The 22,374-nt window shown below is 39.8% G+C and overlaps 2 protein-coding genes across 2 annotated transcripts; one reads left to right on the top strand and one right to left on the bottom strand.

Moving 5' to 3' along the window:
• The first annotated feature begins 5,559 nt into the window (after positions 1–5,559).
• Positions 5,560–11,046, top strand: LOC145907161 (uncharacterized). Its single transcript, XM_082994591.1, has one exon. It carries the CDS (start codon positions 5,560–5,562, stop codon positions 11,044–11,046), a length of 5,487 nt encoding a protein of 1,828 aa, XP_082850717.1.
• Positions 11,047–18,635: 7,589 nt separating this feature from the next.
• On the bottom strand, positions 18,636–22,088 carry LOC145906657 (uncharacterized). Its single transcript, XM_082994106.1, has 6 exons — positions 21,976–22,088; positions 21,383–21,427; positions 20,903–21,035; positions 19,937–20,188; positions 19,159–19,299; positions 18,636–18,864 (listed from the first exon to the last, which is right to left on the bottom strand). The coding sequence occupies exons 1-6, from the start codon at positions 22,007–22,009 to the stop codon at positions 18,636–18,638; spliced, it is 834 nt and encodes a 277-aa protein (XP_082850232.1). The 5' UTR covers positions 22,010–22,088.
• Positions 22,089–22,374: the final 286 nt, after the last annotated feature.

The following is a 22,374-nucleotide window of genomic DNA, read 5'->3' as shown; positions in this document are numbered from 1 at the left end:
TTACAAACATTTTAGAAATAGGAAATCATCAACAAAAACGTGTCAAAAACCACTGGGGCTTGAAAATAAAATTAACACAATGAATTTGATTTGATTTGCGAATATTAAACTTGGGTTTAACCCAAAATAACATATCAACACTGATTATTTTATATCCAGCGTCTATAAGGATGTTTTAAAAAATGTATCAATGAAGGTCGTCACTAGATGTTGCCCACCCTCGAGTGACCTTCACTTACGTACTACGCACCTGGCGAAACAAACGCTACAGTAACGACATAGTCAGTTTCTGTCATTAAAGTTAGGCTACAAATCCTCACATTTGGCAGGTGCCAGTACAATGATCGGATTTTTACGAAATTTGGAGTTTTTGAACACGACCTGTAGTTATAATAGTGAATTCTATGTTTTGCTTATACACAGATGAATGTCTTTCCTGCGAGCATTAGAGTCACCGCCTTTCGATGCAATGTATCACCAGGCTGCAAGCGACAACATCTTTGAAAGGCAAATATGTTACCGTAATTGCAAATTGCTAGAGGCGAAAAGTACGCTTTTTTATTCTAATAACTTTATTCACACAAAAAAGTACTTTTTGTCACCCATTATGGTACGAAATCAAATCATGCTTATTTTGCGAAAAAAAGCAACTACGCGTAAGAACAATATACAGGGAAATAAAATGGCATGGGCACCGATAAAACCATAAAGGTTATCGAGTCAGGCGCTCGTGTAAAGGTGATTTCCTCAAAGAGAATCACCATCTGTCGTAGGATCGCAGCAGCGCAGATAACTAGAAAAACGCCAACCTAATTCTCAACATCCGATTTCTGTTGGTTGGAATGAGTTTCTTGAGAACCATGAAATTAGGCAACAAAAATGTTTGCGATCGAACCGACAAAGGGCCCAACCCTGTTCCAAGTAAATTTCGCCAATACCACTCTAGCAAAAGATGAGCGCAACGTGTGTAGTGTGTGTACACCGTATGTTGGTCTGCCGTACAAAATATGTTGTAGCAGTGGCGGAAGTCCTATAACTTTCTGGCTTCCGTCGTCATGTGGTTTATGGACGCTGTATAGAAGTGGCATTAGTTTAGGGTTGAATAAGGCTGAAGAACAACGTTTAAATAATGTGGATTGCTTTTTTTCGTTTTAACTACGGTCACTGCTTTTAACGAAAGCATCGTCGTCAATAAAGTTTATTTTCTATATTTTTATCCAAAGTAAATCGATTAAATTATTTTCAGAAAATTAGCATTATGGTTGGAAAATCTGCAGCGGTTTTCGCCCTTTTGGTGTGTTTGCTTCTACTCACAAATCACTCAGTTGACGCAAAACGATGGAAACGATGGAGAGCACGAACTAGGAGATGTTGGACCATGTGCGGGTAGGTGCCCAATCCTTAAAACCTGTTATAAATGTTTTACAAAATTTGGAGAAAAGTCCATTCCAACGTGTCTTAGTTTAATAAAGGGTTACTTTATGGGAGTAGAGAGATTTTCAGGGAGTCACAAACGGTTATCGCATTGATTGCGTGATAATAAAATTCCTTTTTTTGGGTGTATATTGGATCACGGGGCTTGAGAACAACTGGTTTTATCCTATGCGAACAATTTACGTTGAAAAAACACCAAAAGAGTATGTTACGTGCATCGATATGTGCATTTAATTTACCAAAATTGCGTACATAGTTGACCAAACTATCAAATCCTAATTATATATTTGTGATTTTCAGACGAGATGCCTTAATGAAGTTTGAAAGAGGTAAAACTAAAATACCAATTTGAAACAGTTTTGCCTGTACTAGATGACACGTTTACTTGTAATGGATATTTTGTGGTTTTAATATGACACTCATGCTTACATTAATTGTTGCCAAGCAATGTAATATTATATTTTCACACTAACATACTTTGGCAATTGCAAAACAAATTATTTTCTAAAGCAACCATTTGTTGGCAGAAATGGATGAGGTTCTCGCTGATTTCGTCAGTGACCAGGACTGAGCAGAAACTAATTGAAGTGACAACTGCTTTGTGGCATAGATTTTTATCGTCACAAACTGCGTGCTCACTGATCATAAAATAAAAAAGTCACCTTACATGGTTGTTGGTCACGTGCACTTGTTGTCTGTTTCAGATACGGGAAATTCAAACTTGTTAGTTTAGTGGGGAATTATCATACAGGTCACAGACATCAGTCTGTTATGATTGTTGTTGACCTCTCAATATCCTCTCCAAGATCAATTTCGACTTCTTTGACATAGAGTTTGTTGCTTAAATAGATAAATCACTGCGTACTACATTATTGCTTGTATGCGTGGATTCGTGGTTGCTCTACCGCATGGTGGCGTTACCGCGCCTGTTTCAAGCTGGCTGTTTGACGAGCGATTGTAAACGGTCGGTTCAGGCGCCCTACACATACCCAGGTGTCCAAGTGAAGAAGAAAACATAATTAAGATTCGTGGCTTTATGCTTTAATGCTGTATTCAAACAATGAATTAATACAAATAAAACGATAAATTTTCAGTATGATTTTTGCCACACGTTGTAAGCAACCATTGAATAATTTCCAAGACCACCATACGAAAGTTATTGAATGATTCTTTTTTCAAACATATATATTTTCACTTCAGCTTCATTGCAGGAATTTTAAAACTCTATATAGGTCCATATATAATGCACCATATAGTTAGAAAAGTGCTGGATAACTACTTCAGCTATGTGTTACGCGCAGATGCAGAAATCAAATCTATATTTACACCCTTTAATTGAAATCGAAAGTGAAGATACTGTATTCAAATCGTAAAGTCGTCTAGTCGCGTAAAGCTTCCCTTTCCATATTGTCAACTTACCCTCCTACAGTACACGTTTAGTTGAGGACGTGGCGACGGAAGGTGTGGAAGTAATGATATAAAGAAATATCACGAGCTTCTGATTTTGAAATTTTTGATAAACCTTCGCAAAACTTGCTTGATTCAGTTCTAGATTGCTAAACCGTTGGACAATATACAAGTTTCTTTGATTTTGATCTATTGGTTTGTATTATTCTACCCACGAATATCTATTTGTGTCCAAGCATCAGCGTAGAAAATGAAGATTTAACTGTATTTGTTTCACATTTCCATCTTCTTTGTGTCGATATAACAGCCATGTGATGTGATCAACCGTTTACACCAAATCAGTCCATTACTTATTGAGTCTCATCACATTGCACTTCTGAGACTCAAAACAGTTGCTGGCTGTGGATTTATTTCTATAAATCGTCTAATTTTCAACTTGTGGCGAACGTACATCACCATATGGAGGTCGAAACCGAGGCGTTTCGCGGAAGGCTGTTGAAGGCGACGTACCATACTAGGCAATCTTGAGATATAAAATAAGAAATATGTGTCATCGAATGTCCGTATTGTTAAATTCCTTTATGTTTACTGTTTCAATGTCTGATCCGAAAATACAACAAAAGTGTTTCAAAACCAAATATTTTACGCTTTAATTAAAATCTTTCCCAAACTTTTACAAGAGTGTTCATTACATTTAATTGCATTAGCAGATATGTTGCATGGAGTAGCAGGAGTTATTTCCGAAGGTGACAAACTATAAATCCGTGCATGATACCAGAAAAGCGCATTATCGGTTGTCTCATTATGCCTTGCCATATTTTCGACATGTCTTGTTGCACGTTTATTCGAGGATGCAGCAACGGAAGGAGCGGAAGTCATGGTAAAAATGGCTAACACGAGTTCCTCATCTGAACGTTTTTTTTATCTTAACGTCTAATCTTCGTCAAAGAATGTTTTTGCCAAACTTTGACGACTTGATAAAAAAACATATGTGTGACATTTCCATATTTGCCATTACTTGATTCCACGTGTATGTTGATAAACGTGATGCTATATATTCACTTTGTGGTTTTATATTGTGAGAGGAATTATATTGCAAAATGTTCGAAATATATCGTGTCACTTTGTCCTTTTGAATCAAATTAAAATTACAGAAAATGGTTTGTCCCACGAAATATAATTTATATGAAATTCAATGTTTTTTAATTCCCTTTTTATGCTAAAAGAATTCTTAAATTATGTATAGAAATCTCCCGAGAGTCTTGTAGTAACAAAGACTTGGCATCTGTTTTTTTATCAAGTTGAACACAAAAAAATGACCGAAGGAAAAAAAATAAACGCAGAACCACACTTGTTGTATGTTGCGTGACGTCAATGATACGAGGGACCATGGTGGGGGTAACAATTGAGGATGTTTTTCAAAACAAACAGATTATTTGTCGCATATTTTTGGCATTTAGCAAAAAGAACCTTCGATTTCTGTTGGTTGGAATGAGTTTCTTGAGAACCATGAAATTAGGCAACACAAATGTTTGCGATCGAACCGACAAAGGGCCCAACCCTATTCCAAGTAAATTTCGCCAATACCAGTCTAGCAAAAGATGAGCGCAACGTGTGTAGTGTGTGTACACCGTATGTTGGTCTGCCGTACAAAATATGTTGCAGCAGTGGCGGAAGTCCCATAACTTTCTGGCTTCCGTCGTCATGTGGTTTATGGACGCTGTATAGGAGTGGCATTAGTTTAGGGTTGAATAAGGCTGAAGACCAACGTTTAAATAATGTGGATTGCTCTTTTTCGTTTTTACTACGGTTACTGCTTTTAACGAAAGCATCGTCGTCAATAAAGTTTATTTTTTTTTTTATCCAGTAAATCGATTAAATTATTTTTGGAAAATTAGCTCTCCGTAATTTTCTTAGCAATATGGTTGGAAAATCTGCAGCGGTTTTTGCCCTTTTGGTGTGTTTGCTTCTGCTCACAAATCATCCAGTTGAGGCAAAACGATGGAAACGATGGAGAGCACGAACTAGGAGATGTTGGACCATGTGCGGGTAGGTGCTCAATCCTTAAAACCTGTTGTTAATGTTTTACAAAATTTGGAGAAAACTCCATCCCAACGTGTCTTAGTTTAATTAAGGGTTACTGAATGGGAGTCGAGAGCTTTTCAGGGAGTCACAAACGGTTATCGCATTGATTGCGTTATAATAAAATTCCTTTTTTTTGGGTGTGCATTGGATCACGGGGCTTGAGAACAACTGGTTTTATCCTATGCGAACAATTTACGTTTATAACACCAAAAGAGTATGTTACGTGCATCTATATGTGCTGTTACGGACAATACTCTCCCCAGCACGAAATAATTCTTTCCCGCCACCAAAGTGATTTTTGTTGTCGACGTCTTGTGACGTAATAAGCATGTACTATCTTACATTCTTTACTTATCGGCCAGTGTAATGTTGAGGCTGGTGTAATGAGTCTGTATGTGCTTATAATATCCTTTTTAAATAGGTATGGTCAGAAAATCGTTTAAAATCACAATTTAGGAATCGATTTTGAAACTGTCGAAATAAACGTGCATATTAAACTGGACCAACCTTATAAGCAACTACCAGTTGGAGAACTGTAAGGTGGAATTGAGAGAGTGCTCGAATTCTACATTATTTTAAACGATTTTATTTGCCTCGGTGATATCTCAGTCACCATCACAAATTTGAAGATCTATGTCTAAAGACACAGGAGAAGTCCCGCCTACATCACAAGAGCTGTTTGATGTAATTGATGCTGTGAAACCTGTACAGCCCGGTGCACCGTCTTCTAATGGCTCGGTACGGACTTTCAAAAGCACAGCGAGTGCACGTGCTCGCCGAAATGCTGAGGCCGCAGCTTTAAGACTCCAACAACTTAAGCGACGATGTGCTTTAAAATCAAGAATGTTGGATCTTGAGCTCGAGCTCTCTAAAGCCCAGGACGATGTGGAATTGGCTGAATTCGCTGCGGACACAGTAAGTGAATTTGACTCATGCGAATCTACGCAAGGATGGGACCTCACCCCAGTTACAAAGCCGAAGCCCATACCTCTGTTGGAGCACGCCAAAACTACAGAACTACACAAACTGGGCGAAACATCCACGAAGGAAAGCGACCTTTTGGGTCAACCAAACTCCAGAGTACATGAACATGATTTGACACCATCTGATAGGCCGTCATTTGTGGACAGTAATAAAATGATGAATGTGAACTCGACAGACAAGCCACTTGCGACAGGCAAGTTACAGGCTCCAGTCGAGCCTTCCAGTGTCCTCCCAGCGAAGACAGAAGGATTTGGTCCAGCTGTTGTCACCAGCGCAGATGCCACTGGGGCCGGCACATTTGAGATGAGTCCTCTCAACCGGGCGTTGGGACCTCATAAAATACGTCCACGGGCGACTACCTCAGATTTGTACGTATTTGCTGAAACCGTGAAGCAAGGTTTTAACTTACCCAAACTGACGTTAGAGAAATATGACGGGGATCCTCTTAATTATCACAAGTTCATGAACGATTTTGATCGACAGATAAACAAGGCTTATCTATCTGACGCCGAGAAGTTGGGATACCTCTGTGAATTTTGCGTTGAAGACGCCCTGACTAACATTTTGGAATGCAAAAGCATGCCTCCCGAATTAGGATACAGGGAGGCATTGGATATACTCCACAGGAGACATGGGAGATTAGACCTTGTTGTTAGAGCACACATGGACAGACTGACCTGTCGGCCGCCACTTAAAGACAACGACTTCAGAGGTTTGCGTTCTTTTCGAGCACAGGCTTCTGAGAGTTATAAACTGTTTAGTCAGTGGAACTGTCAGTACACACTTGATTTGCCACAAAACATTGAGGCCGTTGTACAACGTTTGCCACAAAACGCGATCAGACGATTTATCACGAAGTCATCCGAACTCCGTTTGCGAAATCGGCCAGTGACTTTTCAAACCTTGTTGGATCTTCTTGAACTGTTGGCAGAGGATAGTCTTTCGCCTATGATGAGGTTTGTTTCCGTAGATGAACGTAGGTCAAAGGGTCAAGCGAGCATGAAAGGAAAGCCGCCCGAGCGAGTTGCAGCTACCTACTCAACGGTAACCAACGGTGTCACCTGCCCCGATTGCGAAGCCTTTCATTTTTTGTGGAAATGCGAGGTCTTCAAGAAACGGTCGCTCGAAGAACGCCACGCATTGGTACGTCGTAACAAGTTGTGTTACAATTGCTTTCGTCCCGACCATTTCGCGTCCGAGTGCACATTGAATCAGGTGTGTCGGGTAGAGGATTGTGGTAAAAGGCACCATACACTACTACATTGGACACATCCTACTGGTCCATCGGGTCAACGCACAAGTTTACCGGTGGAAGGTCACGGGGCCGGCGTGTCAGGAACGTCTGCTGCCACGCTTCGAGCTAGCTCTGTGCGTCTGAAAGTGGTGCCAGTGACTGTCTTTGGTACGAATTCGGAGCCTTGCTTTACCCATGCATTTTTAGATGACGGATCGGATACTTCACTATGTTCTGAGGTCTTGGCAAAAAGGCTGGGATTGCGTGGTGTGGAGGACAACTTAACGATAACCACCGTAAATGGAACGCAGACATTGCGCAGTAGTAAAGTTTCGTTATCAGTACAGGGTTTAAAGGAGAACGAACGATTTTTTATGGAAAACGTCATGGTCGTGCCCAAGTTGCCGAACTTACAGGGTAGCATTCCTACAGTAAATGATGTTAAGCGGTATCAGCACATCCGCGACCTTGAATTTCCTGTGATTGATTGTCCAGACATTGGCTTGCTTGTTGCAGCCGATGTGTACGAGGCGCACGAACAACGCGATGTTGTGCGTGGCACACGAGGCGACCCCGTTGCTATACGCACTGGGTTGGGTTGGTGTTTGTTTGGCCCAGGAAGAGAACATCGCAGCCAGAAAGCCTGTGTCAACTTCATGCATTCAGACACGAAACTACATCGACAGTTGGATCAACTATACAGTAATGAGTTTCAGGAGCAAGGCCATCAGGGCCTGGGACTGTCACTTGACGACAAACGCGCTATTTCCATTATGGAAGATAGTGTCATCAAAGTGGATGGACATTACCAGATTGGGTTACCTTGGAAGTCGCCCGAACCGAAGCTGCCATACAATAGAATTTTGGCAGAGCGACGCTTGCTACATTTAAAGCGCCGTTTTGAGAAAGATACCAAGCTTTTTGAGAGGTACAAAGAAAAAATAGAGGACTACTTAAAACAAGGGTTTGCGCGGAGAATACCCACGGACTGTTTGCCATGTACAGAGCAAACATGGTACATACCACACCATGCTACGGGTAGCAAATTTCGAATTGTCTTCGACTGCGCTGCTTCCCACAAGGGATCCTCTTTGAACGACAAGCTGTTGCAAGGGCCAGACCTTACCAATAGTCTTGTGGGAGTGCTGCTACGTTTCCGCCAGGAGGTTGTTGCCTTTGCGGCCGACATCAAGGGCATGTTTCATCAGGTGAAGGTTGTTCCAAAGGACTGTGATTCGCTACGATTTCTATGGTGGCCTGATAGCGATTTAAAACGTCCCCCTGTGGACTACCAAATGCTTGTGCATTTGTTTGGTGCCACGTCTTCGCCAAGTTGTGCAACCTTTGCGCTGAGGAAAGCAGCGTTGGATAAGAAGGACTTATTTTCGACACCTGTTGTTGAGACTGTTTTAAAGAATTTTTATGTAGACGACTGTCTTAAGTCAGTGCCAACAGTTGACCTGGCCACTGAGCTTATCAAGGATGTAAGTGCCATTTTGCGTGAGGGAGGATTTCATCTGACAAAAATTCTCAGCAACTCATCTGTTGTGCTTGAATCTGTAGATAAGGACGACCGCTCAGAAGCGCTGTTGAACTTGGATTTATCGTACTTGCCGATGGAAAGAGCGTTGGGTGTTCAATGGGACATGGCCAACGACTGTTTTGGAATTCGTGTGAATATAAAGGAAAAACCACATACTCGCCGCGGTATGTTGTCAATGATCAGTCAGGTCTACGACCCGCTGGGGTTTATTCAACCATTTGTCCTTCCCATGAAAAGACTGATGCAGAATCTGTGCAACCAACAATTTGGTTGGGACGACCCACTTCCCCAAAGTGTGGTCGAGCATTGGAATGTCTGGTTGGACCATGTGCCTCTGTTAAAAAACGCGACAATTCCGCGTTGCTTCAAACCGCCTGACACTGTTATCGTATTGACTGAACTTCACTGCTTTGGTGACGCCTGCGAGGCCGGGTATGGCGCCGTTTGTTATCTACGTTTTGAGGACTCAAGCGGGAATATACACCGCTCATTGGTGGTAGGAAAATCACGAGTGACCCCTCTGAAGCCGGTCACGATACCTCGGCTGGAATTAGTGGCCGCAGTAACTGCTGTCAAATTGGGGACAATGATTATTCAGGAATTGGACTATGACGTAGACAATGTGTGGTTTTGGTCTGATTCCACCACGGTGTTGCACTACATTCACAATTCTTCACGCCGTTTTCAGACCTTTGTTGCGAATCGACTCGCTGTAATTCACGAGCACTCGATACCGTCGCAGTGGCGACATGTGGGGAGTAAGGATAATCCCGCCGACATTGCTTCGCGTGGGTTGATGCCCAGCGAATTTGAAAAGGCCAGAACGTGGTTTAGGGGCCCAGAATTCCTGTGGAAAGGTCGGAAATTTTGGCCAGATCAACCGCATGTCCTTCCCGTGCTGGATGCAGATCTCGAATTAAAAGCACACACTGTTTGTACTGTGAATGTGACCGTTAACCAAATGCCTTTGCAGAGACTGTTGCAACATTTCTCCTCGTGGGTTACCTTACAAAAATCAGTTGCCTGGTTAACCCGCTTCAGAAATTTTCTGCTGTGGAAATACGGACGAAGAGGAGTTGCAGCTTTCACTGAAACCCCGAAATTTTGTTCGGTTGGTCTAACAGTTCGAGAGTTGGATCTGGCCACGAGAAATATCCTGCAATTGGTGCAACGAGAAGCTTTTCCTGCTGATCTAGCGAATCTGGTAAACTGTACAAGTTTTGAAGAAAGAATTAAACACCATCGTGCAACGAGCTATGCGTCGTCGCTGTGCAAGCTCTACCCTTGTGTCGTCAACGGAATAATTCATGTTGGAGGAAGGTTACGAAAATCAGACTTGGATTTACAACAGAAACACCAGGTAATTCTGCCCCATCGCCACCATGTGACGGATTTAATCATAGACTATTATCACCGCTCCGAAGGACATAGCGGAACTCTACATGTGCTCGCGTCAGTGCGCGAGAAGTATTGGGTAGTTAAGGGACATTCAGCTGTACGGCGCGTCGTGCGTCAGTGTACAAGCTGCAAGCTGCGGCACGCCAAGGCAGGGTCGCAAATCATGGGTGCCTTACCAAAAGAACGGATTACCCCTGGAAACCCGCCATTCACCAACGTGGGGGTTGACTACATGGGGCCTTTTCTGGTAAAGGTGGAAAGGAGCCAAGTAAAACGTTATGGTTGTGTTTTCACTTGTATGTGCACGAGGGCTGTGCATATAGAGGTCGCTCGCTCGCTTGACACTTCCTCGTTCATCAACGCTTTTCGAAGGTTTTCATGTCGAAGAGGTTCGCCTTCTGACGTGTTCAGTGACAACGGCACTAACTTTGTCGGGGCGGAACGTGAGCTTGGTAATGGCATTACCAATTGGAATCAAACTCACATACACAATCATCTGAGCCAGCAAAGAACCAACTGGCATTTCAACCCCCCGCTTGCAAGTCACCAGGGTGGAGTATGGGAGCGTGTTATTCGTTCCATACGCCGCGTTCTTCAAGCGGTCGCGGGCAATGCTTCGTTGTCCGACGAGTCTTTGTGTACATTTCTTGCAGAAGTTGAACGAATACTGAATAACCGACCAATCGCCGCCGTTGGGGACGATGTTCGGGACCTACGAGCTCTCACTCCCAACATGTTGTTACTTGGTAAGACGGACTGTTCGCTCCCCCCAGACGAATTTGCGACGGCCGACGGCTATCGGAAATCATGGCGTACAGTCCAGTTGTTGGCCGACATGTTTTGGAAGAGATGGGTACGGCACTACCTTCCAACGTTGCAACTGCGCCACAAATGGGTCCGACAATCCGCAAACTTTGGAGTTGGCGACCTGGTTTTGGTCGTGGACGAAAGGCCTTATTGAGGAGGTGTACCCTGACGGAGAAGGGGCTGTTAGACGTGTTCGCGTACGCACTGCAAGAGCTGTTTACACGCGTGATGTGCGCAAGCTGTGCCTACTCGAGGCCGCTTGATAATTGTGTATATACCTGTGTTTCGTTATTGTCCATTGTTGTGTGAAATAACTTCGTTCCCACGTTCGTTATTTGGGGCCGGTATGTTACGGACAATACTCTCCCCAGCACGAAATAATTCTTTCCCGCCACCAAAGTGATTTTTGTTGTCGACGTCTTGTGACGTAATAAGCATGTACTATCTTACATTCTTTACTTTTCGGCCAGTGTAATGTTGAGGCTGGTGTAATGAGTCTGTATGTGCTTATAATATCCTTTTTGAATAGGTATGGTCAGAAAATCGTTTAAAATCACAATTTAGGAATCGATTTTGAAACTGTCGAAATAAACGTGCATATTAAACTGGACCAACCTTATAAGCAATTACCAGTTGGAGAACTGTAAGGTGGAATTGAGAGAGTGCTCGAATTCTACATGTGCATTTAATTTACCAAAATTGCGTACATAGTTGACCAAACTATAAAATCCTAATTATATATTTGTGATTTTCAGACGAGATGCCTTAATGAAGTTCGAAAGAGGTAAAACTAAAATACCAATTTGAAACAGTTTTGCCTGTACTAGATGACACGAAAGTTTGCTTGTAATGGATATTTTGTGGTTTTAATATGGCATTTATGGTTATGTACTGTTTTGCGAATATATATTAATTGTTGCCAAGCAATGTGATATTATATTTTCACACTAACATATGTTGGCAATTGCAAAACAAATTATTTTTTAAAGCAACCATTTGTTGACAGAAATGGATGAGGTTCTCGCTGATTTCGTCAGTGACCAGGAATGACCAGAAACGAATTCAAGTGACAACTGATTTGTGACATAGATTTTTATCGTCACAAACTGCGTGCTCACTGATCATTAAATAAAAAAGTCACCTTACATGGTTGTTGGTCACGTGCACTTGTTGTCTGTTTCAGATACGGGAAATTCAAACTTGTTAGTTTTGTGGGAAAATCTCATACAGGTCACAGACATTAGTCTGTTCTGCTTGGTGTTGACCTCTTAATATCCTCTCCAAGATCAATTTCGACTTCTATGGCATAGAGTTTTTTGCCTAAATAGATTAATCGCTGCGTACTAAATTGTTACTTGTATACGTACCGCATGGTAGCGTTACCGTGCATGTTTCAAGCAAGCTGTTTGGCGAGCGATTGTAAACGGTCGTAAGGTGCGGAAGTCATGGTGATAATAACTATCACGAGTTGCTCATCTTAAACCCTCTCGTTAAAGCTTGCTTGCTGAAAATAGATTTAAGCCTTGATGTAAACCCGGATTTGCAGACCAACATGATTTCCACATTTACCTCAATTTGACTTTGTACGTGATTACTATTTTTTGCTGCTTGCCCCAATGGTTTCATGTTGTGAGAGGTTTTGGGAAAAAACGTTTTGGGATAAAAATCATTAGTTTCACATGGATAAGTGTCGATATTGTATGCAAATCGTAAAACTGGTCTTTCGATATTGATAAAACACCATACACGTTTATTTGAGGATGTGGCATATAGGAATTCAATGCATGATATTAGAAGGGCTTTATCGGTTGTCCTGTCATGCGTTACCATATTGTCTGTGTGTCTTGTTACACGTTTATTCCAGGATGAAGCAACGGAAGGCGTTTAAGTCATAATAAAAATGGCTATAAATAGGAGTTCCTTAAATGGGATATTTTTTGACGACTTGCTGAACAACATATGTGTGACATTTCCATATTTGCCAACACTTGAATCCACGTGTATGTTAATAAATGTTATGCTATATATTCCCCCTTGATTGCAAAACGTTGTATCGTGTCACTTTGTCATTGTGAATCAAATCAAAATGACAAAAAATGATTTGTCCCACGAAATATAATTTATCTGAAATCAATGTATTTTTAAATCCTTTTTATACTATTTATAAATATACCCTCCTGTTTTATTGTTGTGGTAAACACAGGTATTCTGTGCTTGTCTCCGTAGTTTCGGTCATGGATGCAAAATCGACTTCTTTTTTAAAAGAGTATTTTTATGGTACCTACCGTCATGTTTTACATAAAACATATTTTTTGGAGAATGGCGTCATCACGTAGGTATTTGAATTGGTTTTTCGCGAGAGTCATATCGGAGAAGGCAGAGCAACCCACAACCCGTGAGTAGCATCGTCGGAAAAGCAAAAATTTCCAACCTTAACCCTTGTATTTTTGAACAACATATATTTAACATTTTATCACGTCTATGTTGCTTACAGTATTTGAATCTCCACATTTGTTTCGCTAGTTGGCTTTTGTAGGAGCTTCTGCTTTATTTTACTGTATATACCCACCCCTGAAGTTTTTGTTGATGCAGATGCCAGAAAAGCGCCGTACCGCGTGTTGCCTAACTTTCCATATTGTCGTAACGTGCACGTTTATTCGAGTATGAAGCAGCGAAAGTTGCGGAAGTTACGGTGAAAACAACTATCACGAGTTGTCGATCTATTGTGATTTTCAAATTTTGCAGAAGCTTGATGGTTGCGTTTTGCCAAACTCTGGGTAACCCAGATATTAGACAGTTTTTGTTTTAATCCAATTGTTTACTGCCCTTCATCTGTCCCTAACTATACTCTACTCAGTCAGCTCATTGTTGGTTGTGCGTGGTTCTCGTTTGCAACAATTGTGATTGACACCTTTTTGAGCAAAAATTCAAACCCGAGTTAACGCTTATTCTGTATCAAATATTTTTGAATTGAGTCAAAGTTTCTAGTTGGCATACAAACTTAAAATTCTATAAAAAATATATTTGAGGTTGATCGATTTTGCAAAGCCAAAAGTGGATAGGGCCATACGGCAAGGCAGATCCCGTTACTCGGCGATCACAGCCACCGTATATCAACCACTTACATCAGGCAAGGGATTGCACCAAAGCAAGATTAAAACCTATTTTCACGACGGGTCTGAAATTTTGCGCTATTTATTGTTGATAAACGCATGCATTTCGTGTATGTGACCTTCGTTAGGATTTTGCTTGCAAAACTTGACATTTTTCTACATTTGTGCTGCCTATACTAGGGATGCTTGGAATGTGTCAACGCAAACAATATACCTACCGCTCTTTATTATGACTTACGTATATACATATCAGTCGTACAAAAGCGCACCTAACGCTTATTGTCTGAGAAGTGACATCAACCTGTTATAATGTCGTTATTCGTGCGCTAAATTTGCTTGGGTTTTTTTTTTAACAAACTCATTGCGGATAAATCCCAACGCCAATGCATGTTTCCCAGCCGCTGTTTAAATTTGGGTTAAACAACTTGAATCTGAAATGCGCTCTCAATATTTGAATTCGGTATTCATATTCGTATTTAAACCCACTGCCATATGCGAATAATCATAGGTTTTCGCTTGCAAAATACCAAATATTGGATATTAAAATTATCACGTGTTTACATTGTTATGGTGAGATATACAAAAACAATGCAATTTAGTCAATCAACTTTATTAATTGATAAAAAGCAATATGGCAAATTATCCTGGCCACACTTCTCTTGGTTTAAGTCTTTTACTTCTGGTTGTTCAGGAAGGCTTCTAATTCCGCCAGTTCTTCCACGTCTGCATCAAATAAAACAGATGAATTAGCATAATGGTGAAATCTGGGTTTTTCAATTTTAATGTAGCAGCCTACATATGAATTAATATGGTTGGTTAATTTTGATTAAAATGTGATCATGTCAACGCACAACTCACAAAATCTTACCTCTTTTAGCAGCGTTTAACTCCTTTTCCCTGTAAAAACACAAAATGACATTCTTGAAAGAATTTTAAAGCTATTCGTATGTAACACCAAATTATTTGAAAATGAACTCAACTCAAACGAATAATCTGTATAACTTACTCGTCGCCGGTGCACAGGTGCCAACATCGTCTTCGTCCGCGTTTGAACCAATTTTTCGCACCAGCTTCATTTACAATCAAAAGCAAACACATGCATAGTATAGCAATGGTAACGACCTTCCTGTTCATTTTGTTAAAATTAGGTTTGCAAAATCTTGCACGCTCTGTGAGTTTCTGTCAACAGATATAGCTACATGAGCATATGTTTCATAAATTTATGCTTGTTACGCATTTCATTCAAAAAAGTTAATCTTCAATTCCTAAATCAACGTTCACATCCAGACGCCTATGCTCTACGAGTTGGTCGTGTCCCGTGTTTTAAAAAAAAAATTGCTTTTTTCTAGTCGGGTCGGCGCAGTTTCCGTTATTCATACGCCCGTCACTCAAGTTGTAGAGATTTCCTTTGTGTACCTGCTGGCAGAAAACGAAGCCACGAAGCAAATGTTTTTTGTTACGTTGACATTGTCGCTTAAAGCACATTGTGGTTTATTCGTTGTTGGCATTCCATATACAAGTCGTCGCTAAAACAAGCAATAAGACCATTTTCTCATATCCTCACTAACTTATTTCTCATCACAATCGGAAAGAAAATCAACAACCCCGTGCAACATGTTTTCTGACGCAGTTAAAAGTAATGGTAATTTTTTGTAAATATTGAAGTTTGATTCAAAGTGTAAAATTATTAGCTTGAAACTATTTCAGTTTTATTTTAGTAATACTTGAAGCACTGAATTTAAGGAAAAGTAAAAATATTTGATATTAGTTATCATTCGATAACATGTAATCTGTGTGCTGTTTTGGGGTTTACGGAATTGCTTATAACGGTACATTGCTTAGCTTTCAACTGCATCACGTACTGTGTCAATTTAAAGTAACAGTAAATGCTGAAATCCGTGAAAATTCACTTTCCGTATTGTCAACGCATCGTACACGTTTGTTGTGTAAGCAGCAGACAGATGGCCACTGTTTCGACCTAAAAGGTCTCATCACGTTTGTGTTTGGATGAAGCAGCGGAAGGCGTGGAAGTTATAGTGAAATCACTATCACGACTTATCGATCTTTGCGCAGCTTGATGGTTGCTTCAGCCTAGACGGACTTACCGAATAACATATATTGAACATTAAATCACATATTATGTTTATGTTGTTAAGAGCTTGCAAAGCTTTAGTGTTACTAAAAAATTATACTTAAAATTGATTTTGTCTTAATATACGATACGATATAATCGAAATTTATTAATTTTACATTCTGCATCCACCCATTAACCATGCATTTCCCCAAAGCTAAGCAGCAAAAGTTCTCGCTTGCAAAATTTAAATCCCAACGAGAATTTCGTGTTTTCAAACACCCCTGTTTAAATTTTTGTTCGAACACATTAAACCTAGGTTTTGTGTAAATTCGGATTCGGTATCCACGTCAGTTTTGCCCCTCCTGCATATTTTTGCCATGTGCAAAGAATTATCAGTTTTCGTTTGTTATATTTTTTTATATTTTTTTCGTTTCTTATATATTAATATATTTTTTGTTATATTTTGTTGGTAAATGATCTCATCACTTTTTCAATTCTGTTGAAACAACGCACAAAACTTCATTAGTTTATCAACTTTATGCTTGAAAAACAACAATATAGCAAATTATCCTGGCCACACTTCTCATGGTGAGAAGTTTTTTAATTCTGGTTGTTAAGGAAGGCTTCTATTTTCGCCAGTTCTTCCACGTCTGCATCAAATAAAACAAATGAATTAATGAGTTTCATTAATTTTGATTGAAATGTGATCATGTCAAAGCGCAACTGACAAAAATCTTACCATTTGCAACAGCGTTTAACTCCTTTTCCCTGTAAAAACACAATAAGTTATTCTTAAACGAATCTTTAACCTGTTTCTTCGTAACAATGACTAATCAGATGATAAACATTCAGAAAATTCTTTAAAATCAATAATTCAAACGAATAATCTATATAACTTACTCGTCAGGGCACGCATACCAACATCGTCTTCGTCCCCGGTTGAACCAATTTTTCGCACCAGCTTCATTTACAATTAAAAGCAAACACATGCATAGTATAGCAATGGTAGCGACCTTCCCGTTCATTTTGTCTCAATTTTCAAAAACTTTTAAGCTCTGTGAGTTTGCGTTTGCAAATATACAAATTAGGAGACATTCTATAATCCCATACTTATCACGTAGTGCATTAGCAAAAGTGTATCTTACATTTTTTAATCGGTGTTCACACCGAAGCGCAAATGCTACAGGAATTGTTCGTGCTTCGTGTTTTTTAGAAATACAAGGATCACTTTTTCTTGTCGGATTTGCGCAACTTCCGCTGCCTACGCCCGACAGCCACATGTTGATAGCTGCGGTGTCCATACTGGCATAGAGTGTGCCCACAAGGCAAATGATTTTGTTTGCAATTTTGCCTATTGCTTAACACATATAGCGGTTTAATCGTTGTCAGCATTACATATACACGTCATCACCATACACGTCATCACCAGGACAAGCTCCACGCGATTTAGGCCGACTTTCTAATATCTGTACTAAATTAATCATCATCACAATCGAAAAAAAAATCCACAATTCCGTGTAACATGTTTCCAGATCCAGTTAAAAATAATGATATTTTTTGTCAAAGTTGAAGAGAGCACATTTAAACACATGGTAATACGTTTAAAAAAACAATCATTGGATTTGCAGCCTTGGCAGCCCAGGCATTGCAGCCTGTAGCTGGATCAGCCACTTTTTCCTCACAAGTCGGAGCAAGATTTAAAAAATGCCAATCATGCCATCATGAAAATGTTACTGCTTTAAAAGACAATGTAATTTTGTTTTGGAAAATATATTGAAGCACTGAACAAAAACGGAAACAGTTATACGATCGATCGGTCGAACGCGAACGACATGTTGGCTAATCCTGTGGTAAAGTAACTAGCAGTAAAAAAAATGAAAGCGAGGGGTTCGAGACGTCTTATGGGATCTGTGATAATTAGTTTCGTCACGACTTCCGCACCTTCTGTTGTCTTATCCTGGACAAAACGTTTCAAACCCCATAGGATGTGTTGACAATATGGTTAGGCATGCTTCATGCCATACGACGCCCTTCAGATATAATTTCATTCATGTAAACACATTCCAAACGCTCAAGTCTTTCTTGTATCTGCACCAATTCATTTTTTACAATGAGAAGAAGGTATATCCGTAACTGTGTTTAACATTATTGATGTAGTTTCAATCAATTGACGTGTTCGTAAGTATCCCAACAGCCGGTAAAACTTACTGCTGTTTGAATTACTTGTTGCAATTTTGAAACGATGTCCAAACATCATTTTTAACGGCATGACATCATTTTTACATCCAGCATTATTCGGTTGCATTGATTTCCTGCTATTAACATGTAACTAATAGTGTAGAAAGGTATCCATATTTTTGGTTACTTAAGAGTCCATGCGTGTGCCTTTCCGTAGTGTTAGTATTATGTTAGACTGAGTGTTTTTAGCTGGAATTTGCTCGTTTAATTGCTGCTTATGAATGTTATGGAACAGACACAGGTTTGTGTCCTATCGACGTTACCTGAACCTATAAAACCGATCATCAGTGAAGTTTGATTCACATGTAATCACAATATTTACACAAACATAAAATCATCACAAGGTAATTGCCCCGCCAATGCTCTTGTGGCACCTGGCGATGTGCCCAGATAGGCTGCGCACGTTTTTCTAAATTGGTTCTGGCGCTCCCACTCGAGGTTGTCTGTTTCGTTGAGTCGCATCCGGTAGATGTCGTTAGTGGTTCGCGCATAATCTTGGCGAAACTTTTGACTCTTTCGCTCTGCCTGTGCTTGATATAGTTGCCGTCTGAAACGATGCCACAAGTGCAAAATGAAGAGTTTTGAAGTTACTGTGATTGCGTTATGAAGAATGAACTCGATGGGTCATGACTGACCCCCAGTTTAAAATCCCTGTTTACACGAATGTACATAATATTTAGGACACTTAAGTCACGATTTTCGTTTCTCAGAAACAGAGCATTGTTACATCACAAACGATTCAACACTTGAATCAAGTTTGTGTTGCAGATAAATTTCGGGCCTAATTCGTGCTCAAAATCATTGTGCGTGCAAATTACTTTACTTACTTTACAATACTTGCCTCAAAAGTGGAACATCCGAGTAGTTGATTACACCTTTCGTAACGGCTACTTTCGGTCGTTGAAACTTCACAATCGGTATCGGGGTAAGAACTGTGCTTCCCATTCTACTTGACTTGTAGGATCTGTTACTCATAGTTGGCCTGCACACAGTATATTACACAATATATTATAGAAGGTTGTGTATTTTGATTACTGACAACAAATGCGATGACCCCTTAGCTGACTATTAAGTCTGAGGTGCACAAGCGGTTATGCGTGCCATATTAGGGCGTCGGCATAAAAGAAAATGTTCTCACGTGATAGCTATGTATTAGTTTACTTTTCCTGGGTCTCCGGACGGCCATTGCGCCATATTTTTTACATCCCTATCTATCACCTGCCCAAATATTGTATGTCAATTTTGTCTCTAAACATATACAAAAAATATCCTCATTACACTTAAAAAATTACCATTCAAGTGCCTATAAAACAGTGATTCCCAACCTTTTTATGGTTGCGTACCACTTGGAGGTAAAACAATTTCGACATGTACCACCTAGTTGAGTGTTACAAAGTAACCTAGCGGATAAAGTAACGAACATTTTGGGATCACTTACGTATTTTTAAATTCGAACCATATCCGCAAATTACGGAAAGGTGCTCGCTTACCACCTGGAATGCCGTCGCGTACCACTAGTGGTACCACTGGTTGGGAAACATATCTATAAGATCTTATTTAACCCGTTGGTCAACGAAGAAAGTATTCAAGAAAATATTTAAGCTAAATTTTTAGCATACGTGTATGAGTGGGATCTCAGTCTTGACCGACTCCTACTTTCTGACTCATATTCGGATGGTTCCAATCGCGGAAAATGGTTTTCTTCCACCTCCGGAAGAGCTCCATGCCATGCCTGCATCAACCTTTGGCTTAAAGACCTGGTCGTGCCTCCAATACTCCATCCGTTAGATGTCGTGCGAGGGTTAAGTGATGATTTGGGACTCAGATACGGGGCAAGATCATTCCAGAATTGCGGAGTGATTTCACCACCTCTGTATAAACATGTCTTTGTAGTTTGCTTGAGTTTGCGAGTGGTCAGGTTTTCAGTTTAATGAAAGTCTTTTAGTTACCGTATTTACTCGATTGTAAGTCGCGGCTTATAAAGTGTTTTAACCTACCGTTTGTGCGGCTTACAATCGAGGGCGGCTTACATTATTTAATGTCACGCCGATATTTTGTCTGCGCTCTGTTTTTTGATGAAATTTACCATCAACTCGCTCCAACGTACCAGTATGTTTTATCGCCCAAGGTTTTTAGCGTATTTGACAATTTTAAACGACAGATTTGTTGACAATTATTGTTGTAGGGCACCTAAGTTTGTCTTTAACATTAACGTGCGGCTTACATTCGAGGGCGGCTTATATTAATTTTTGAACACCTTCGCATGCGGCTTACAATCAAGGGCGGCTTACATTCGAGGGCGGCTTACAATCGAGTAAATACGGTACTGAGAACAAAAGAAAAACTCAAAGTTCTTGAGTTTGTAACGAAGAAGTTTTGGACAAAATAATGCTATTTTCCAAACCCAGGTTTAAGATTTTACTTCCATCATGCATATTTACAAATCTCATAATAAAAGTTCTCATCATACAATTTTAAGGCGATATCAATATTGGCTTTTCTATTATCTCAGGAGCCACGCATTCAATGCAATCAACGAAAAATAACTATTACATAATTTGTATCAGACTCCATTGGTTATTTACCCGTATCTTCGTGAGTGTTGGATATGATAGGAAGACACGCTCACAGCGTCTGACAATCTTCTCTGTTCACGTTCTTGGTTGGTCCGGAGGCGAAACGAGCTCGGAAGATCTTCATCAGGGGGAAGAACAATACCTGGAAATAACAAGTAAATTAGTGATACCGATGATGCCTATAACAAGCAAAGGTGAAAATATATATAGAAGAAAACCTTGTTAAACAAACGACTCATGATTCTGTATACAGGAGTTGTTCAAAAAATTGTTTCTCAAGTCTTTGTTGCATAAATCTATCAGAGGATTCCAGCAATACATAACTACATATTGCATGTTCAGATTTCCATATCAGTGAAATCACAAGTTCAAACTTTCGAACATTCAGATAATTTTTACCACTTCTTCCTGACACAGATTTAAGCATCGAAATCCCGAAAATGTCAAACGTGTGGCAACCTCAAAGGAATTATTTTTTGACAGGCTTACTTATTTTTCGGGGTGATTTTGGAGGATCTTCTAAATTTTCGCTTTCTGAAACAAAAGAACATGCTTGAGAAACTTGCTAAAAAGTTATTGCTATTAACTGTTTACTTTGACATGAAAACATTTTCTTCAAGATATCTAACTTAATCGAGTAACCCCTTTTGGCATGACGCGCAAGGAAAAATTTCACAGTAAATTTCAAGATATTAAATAACATTTTGTGTCGTGTTTTAAACGCTTTTATGTTTTGTAAACATGTTTCACTTTAATGAGCACCTTCAGTCCTCATTCAAATATTTTAAAATATTATGCACAACATGTTTTTGGAAAATAAAAGCGTTCAGACACAAGGTTATTTAGTATTCGAAATTGACGGTTTAGCCTACATTAAAACCAAGACCCTAGATGACGCAAGAGAGTGTTATTTCGCAATCGTTACCAAAAAGCCTTCTGTTTAAATTGTGATGTAAGCTAATGATATGTTTGTCATAAATTGCTATTAATTTGTGTTGTAATGGCATGCATTTTGCTTGCGTGTTTTTTTGCGTTTGTTAAGAAGTACAATAGAAAAAAGTCGTTGAAAAAAACACCTTTACCTGCATTATGTCCATCTATTGCGTGCGTTTCCATGATTTTAAGTTACATCATCCTTTTCTTTGACTCATGCTTTCGAAACTCACCGCCAGTTGTTGTAATATTAACAGCGTACTGAAACCAAATAGTGTTAAAGAAGCGGTTTATTTAATGACGGCGTTGTTAGTATACTAAACTGAACCTAACTATCGAGGAGGTTATCGTAAAATCTTGAATTCCAGAAATAGCAGGTATAGTCTGACATTGAGATTACATAAAATTAGGCAAATAAAACAACGACATTTCTAAAAGTTAATACCAAACCGCACAGCTACCAATTCTACCTGCCGTTTTTAAGATACTGGTGAGGCAGGAATTTGTTCGATACTTTTATCGTCATTCAGTTTGTGTACAAAACATCT

Source organism: Ascidia mentula, chromosome 6 (genome assembly GCF_947561715.1).
Source record: "Ascidia mentula chromosome 6, kaAscMent1.1, whole genome shotgun sequence".
Classification (NCBI taxonomy): domain Eukaryota; kingdom Metazoa; phylum Chordata; class Ascidiacea; order Phlebobranchia; family Ascidiidae; genus Ascidia; species Ascidia mentula.
Note: the sequence above shows the minus strand (reverse complement) of the source record. Positions and strands in the feature narration are given on the sequence as shown.

Excerpts from the sequence above, each read along its gene's own strand:
- LOC145907161 (XM_082994591.1), top strand. The coding sequence starts at position 5,560 with ATGTCTAAAGACACAGGAGAAGTCCCGCCTACATCACAAGAGCTGTTT.
- LOC145906657 (XM_082994106.1), bottom strand. The coding sequence starts at position 22,009 with ATGGAAACGCACGCAATAGATGGACATAATGCAG. Across the intron at positions 21,428-21,975 it reads AATAGATGGACATAATGCAG|AAAGCGAAAATTTAGAAGAT; the intron begins GTAAAGGTGTTT and ends CTTTTGTTTCAG. Across the intron at positions 20,189-20,902 it reads CAACACTCACGAAGATACGG|AGGTGGTGAAATCACTCCGC; the intron begins GTAAATAACCAA and ends ATGTTTATACAG.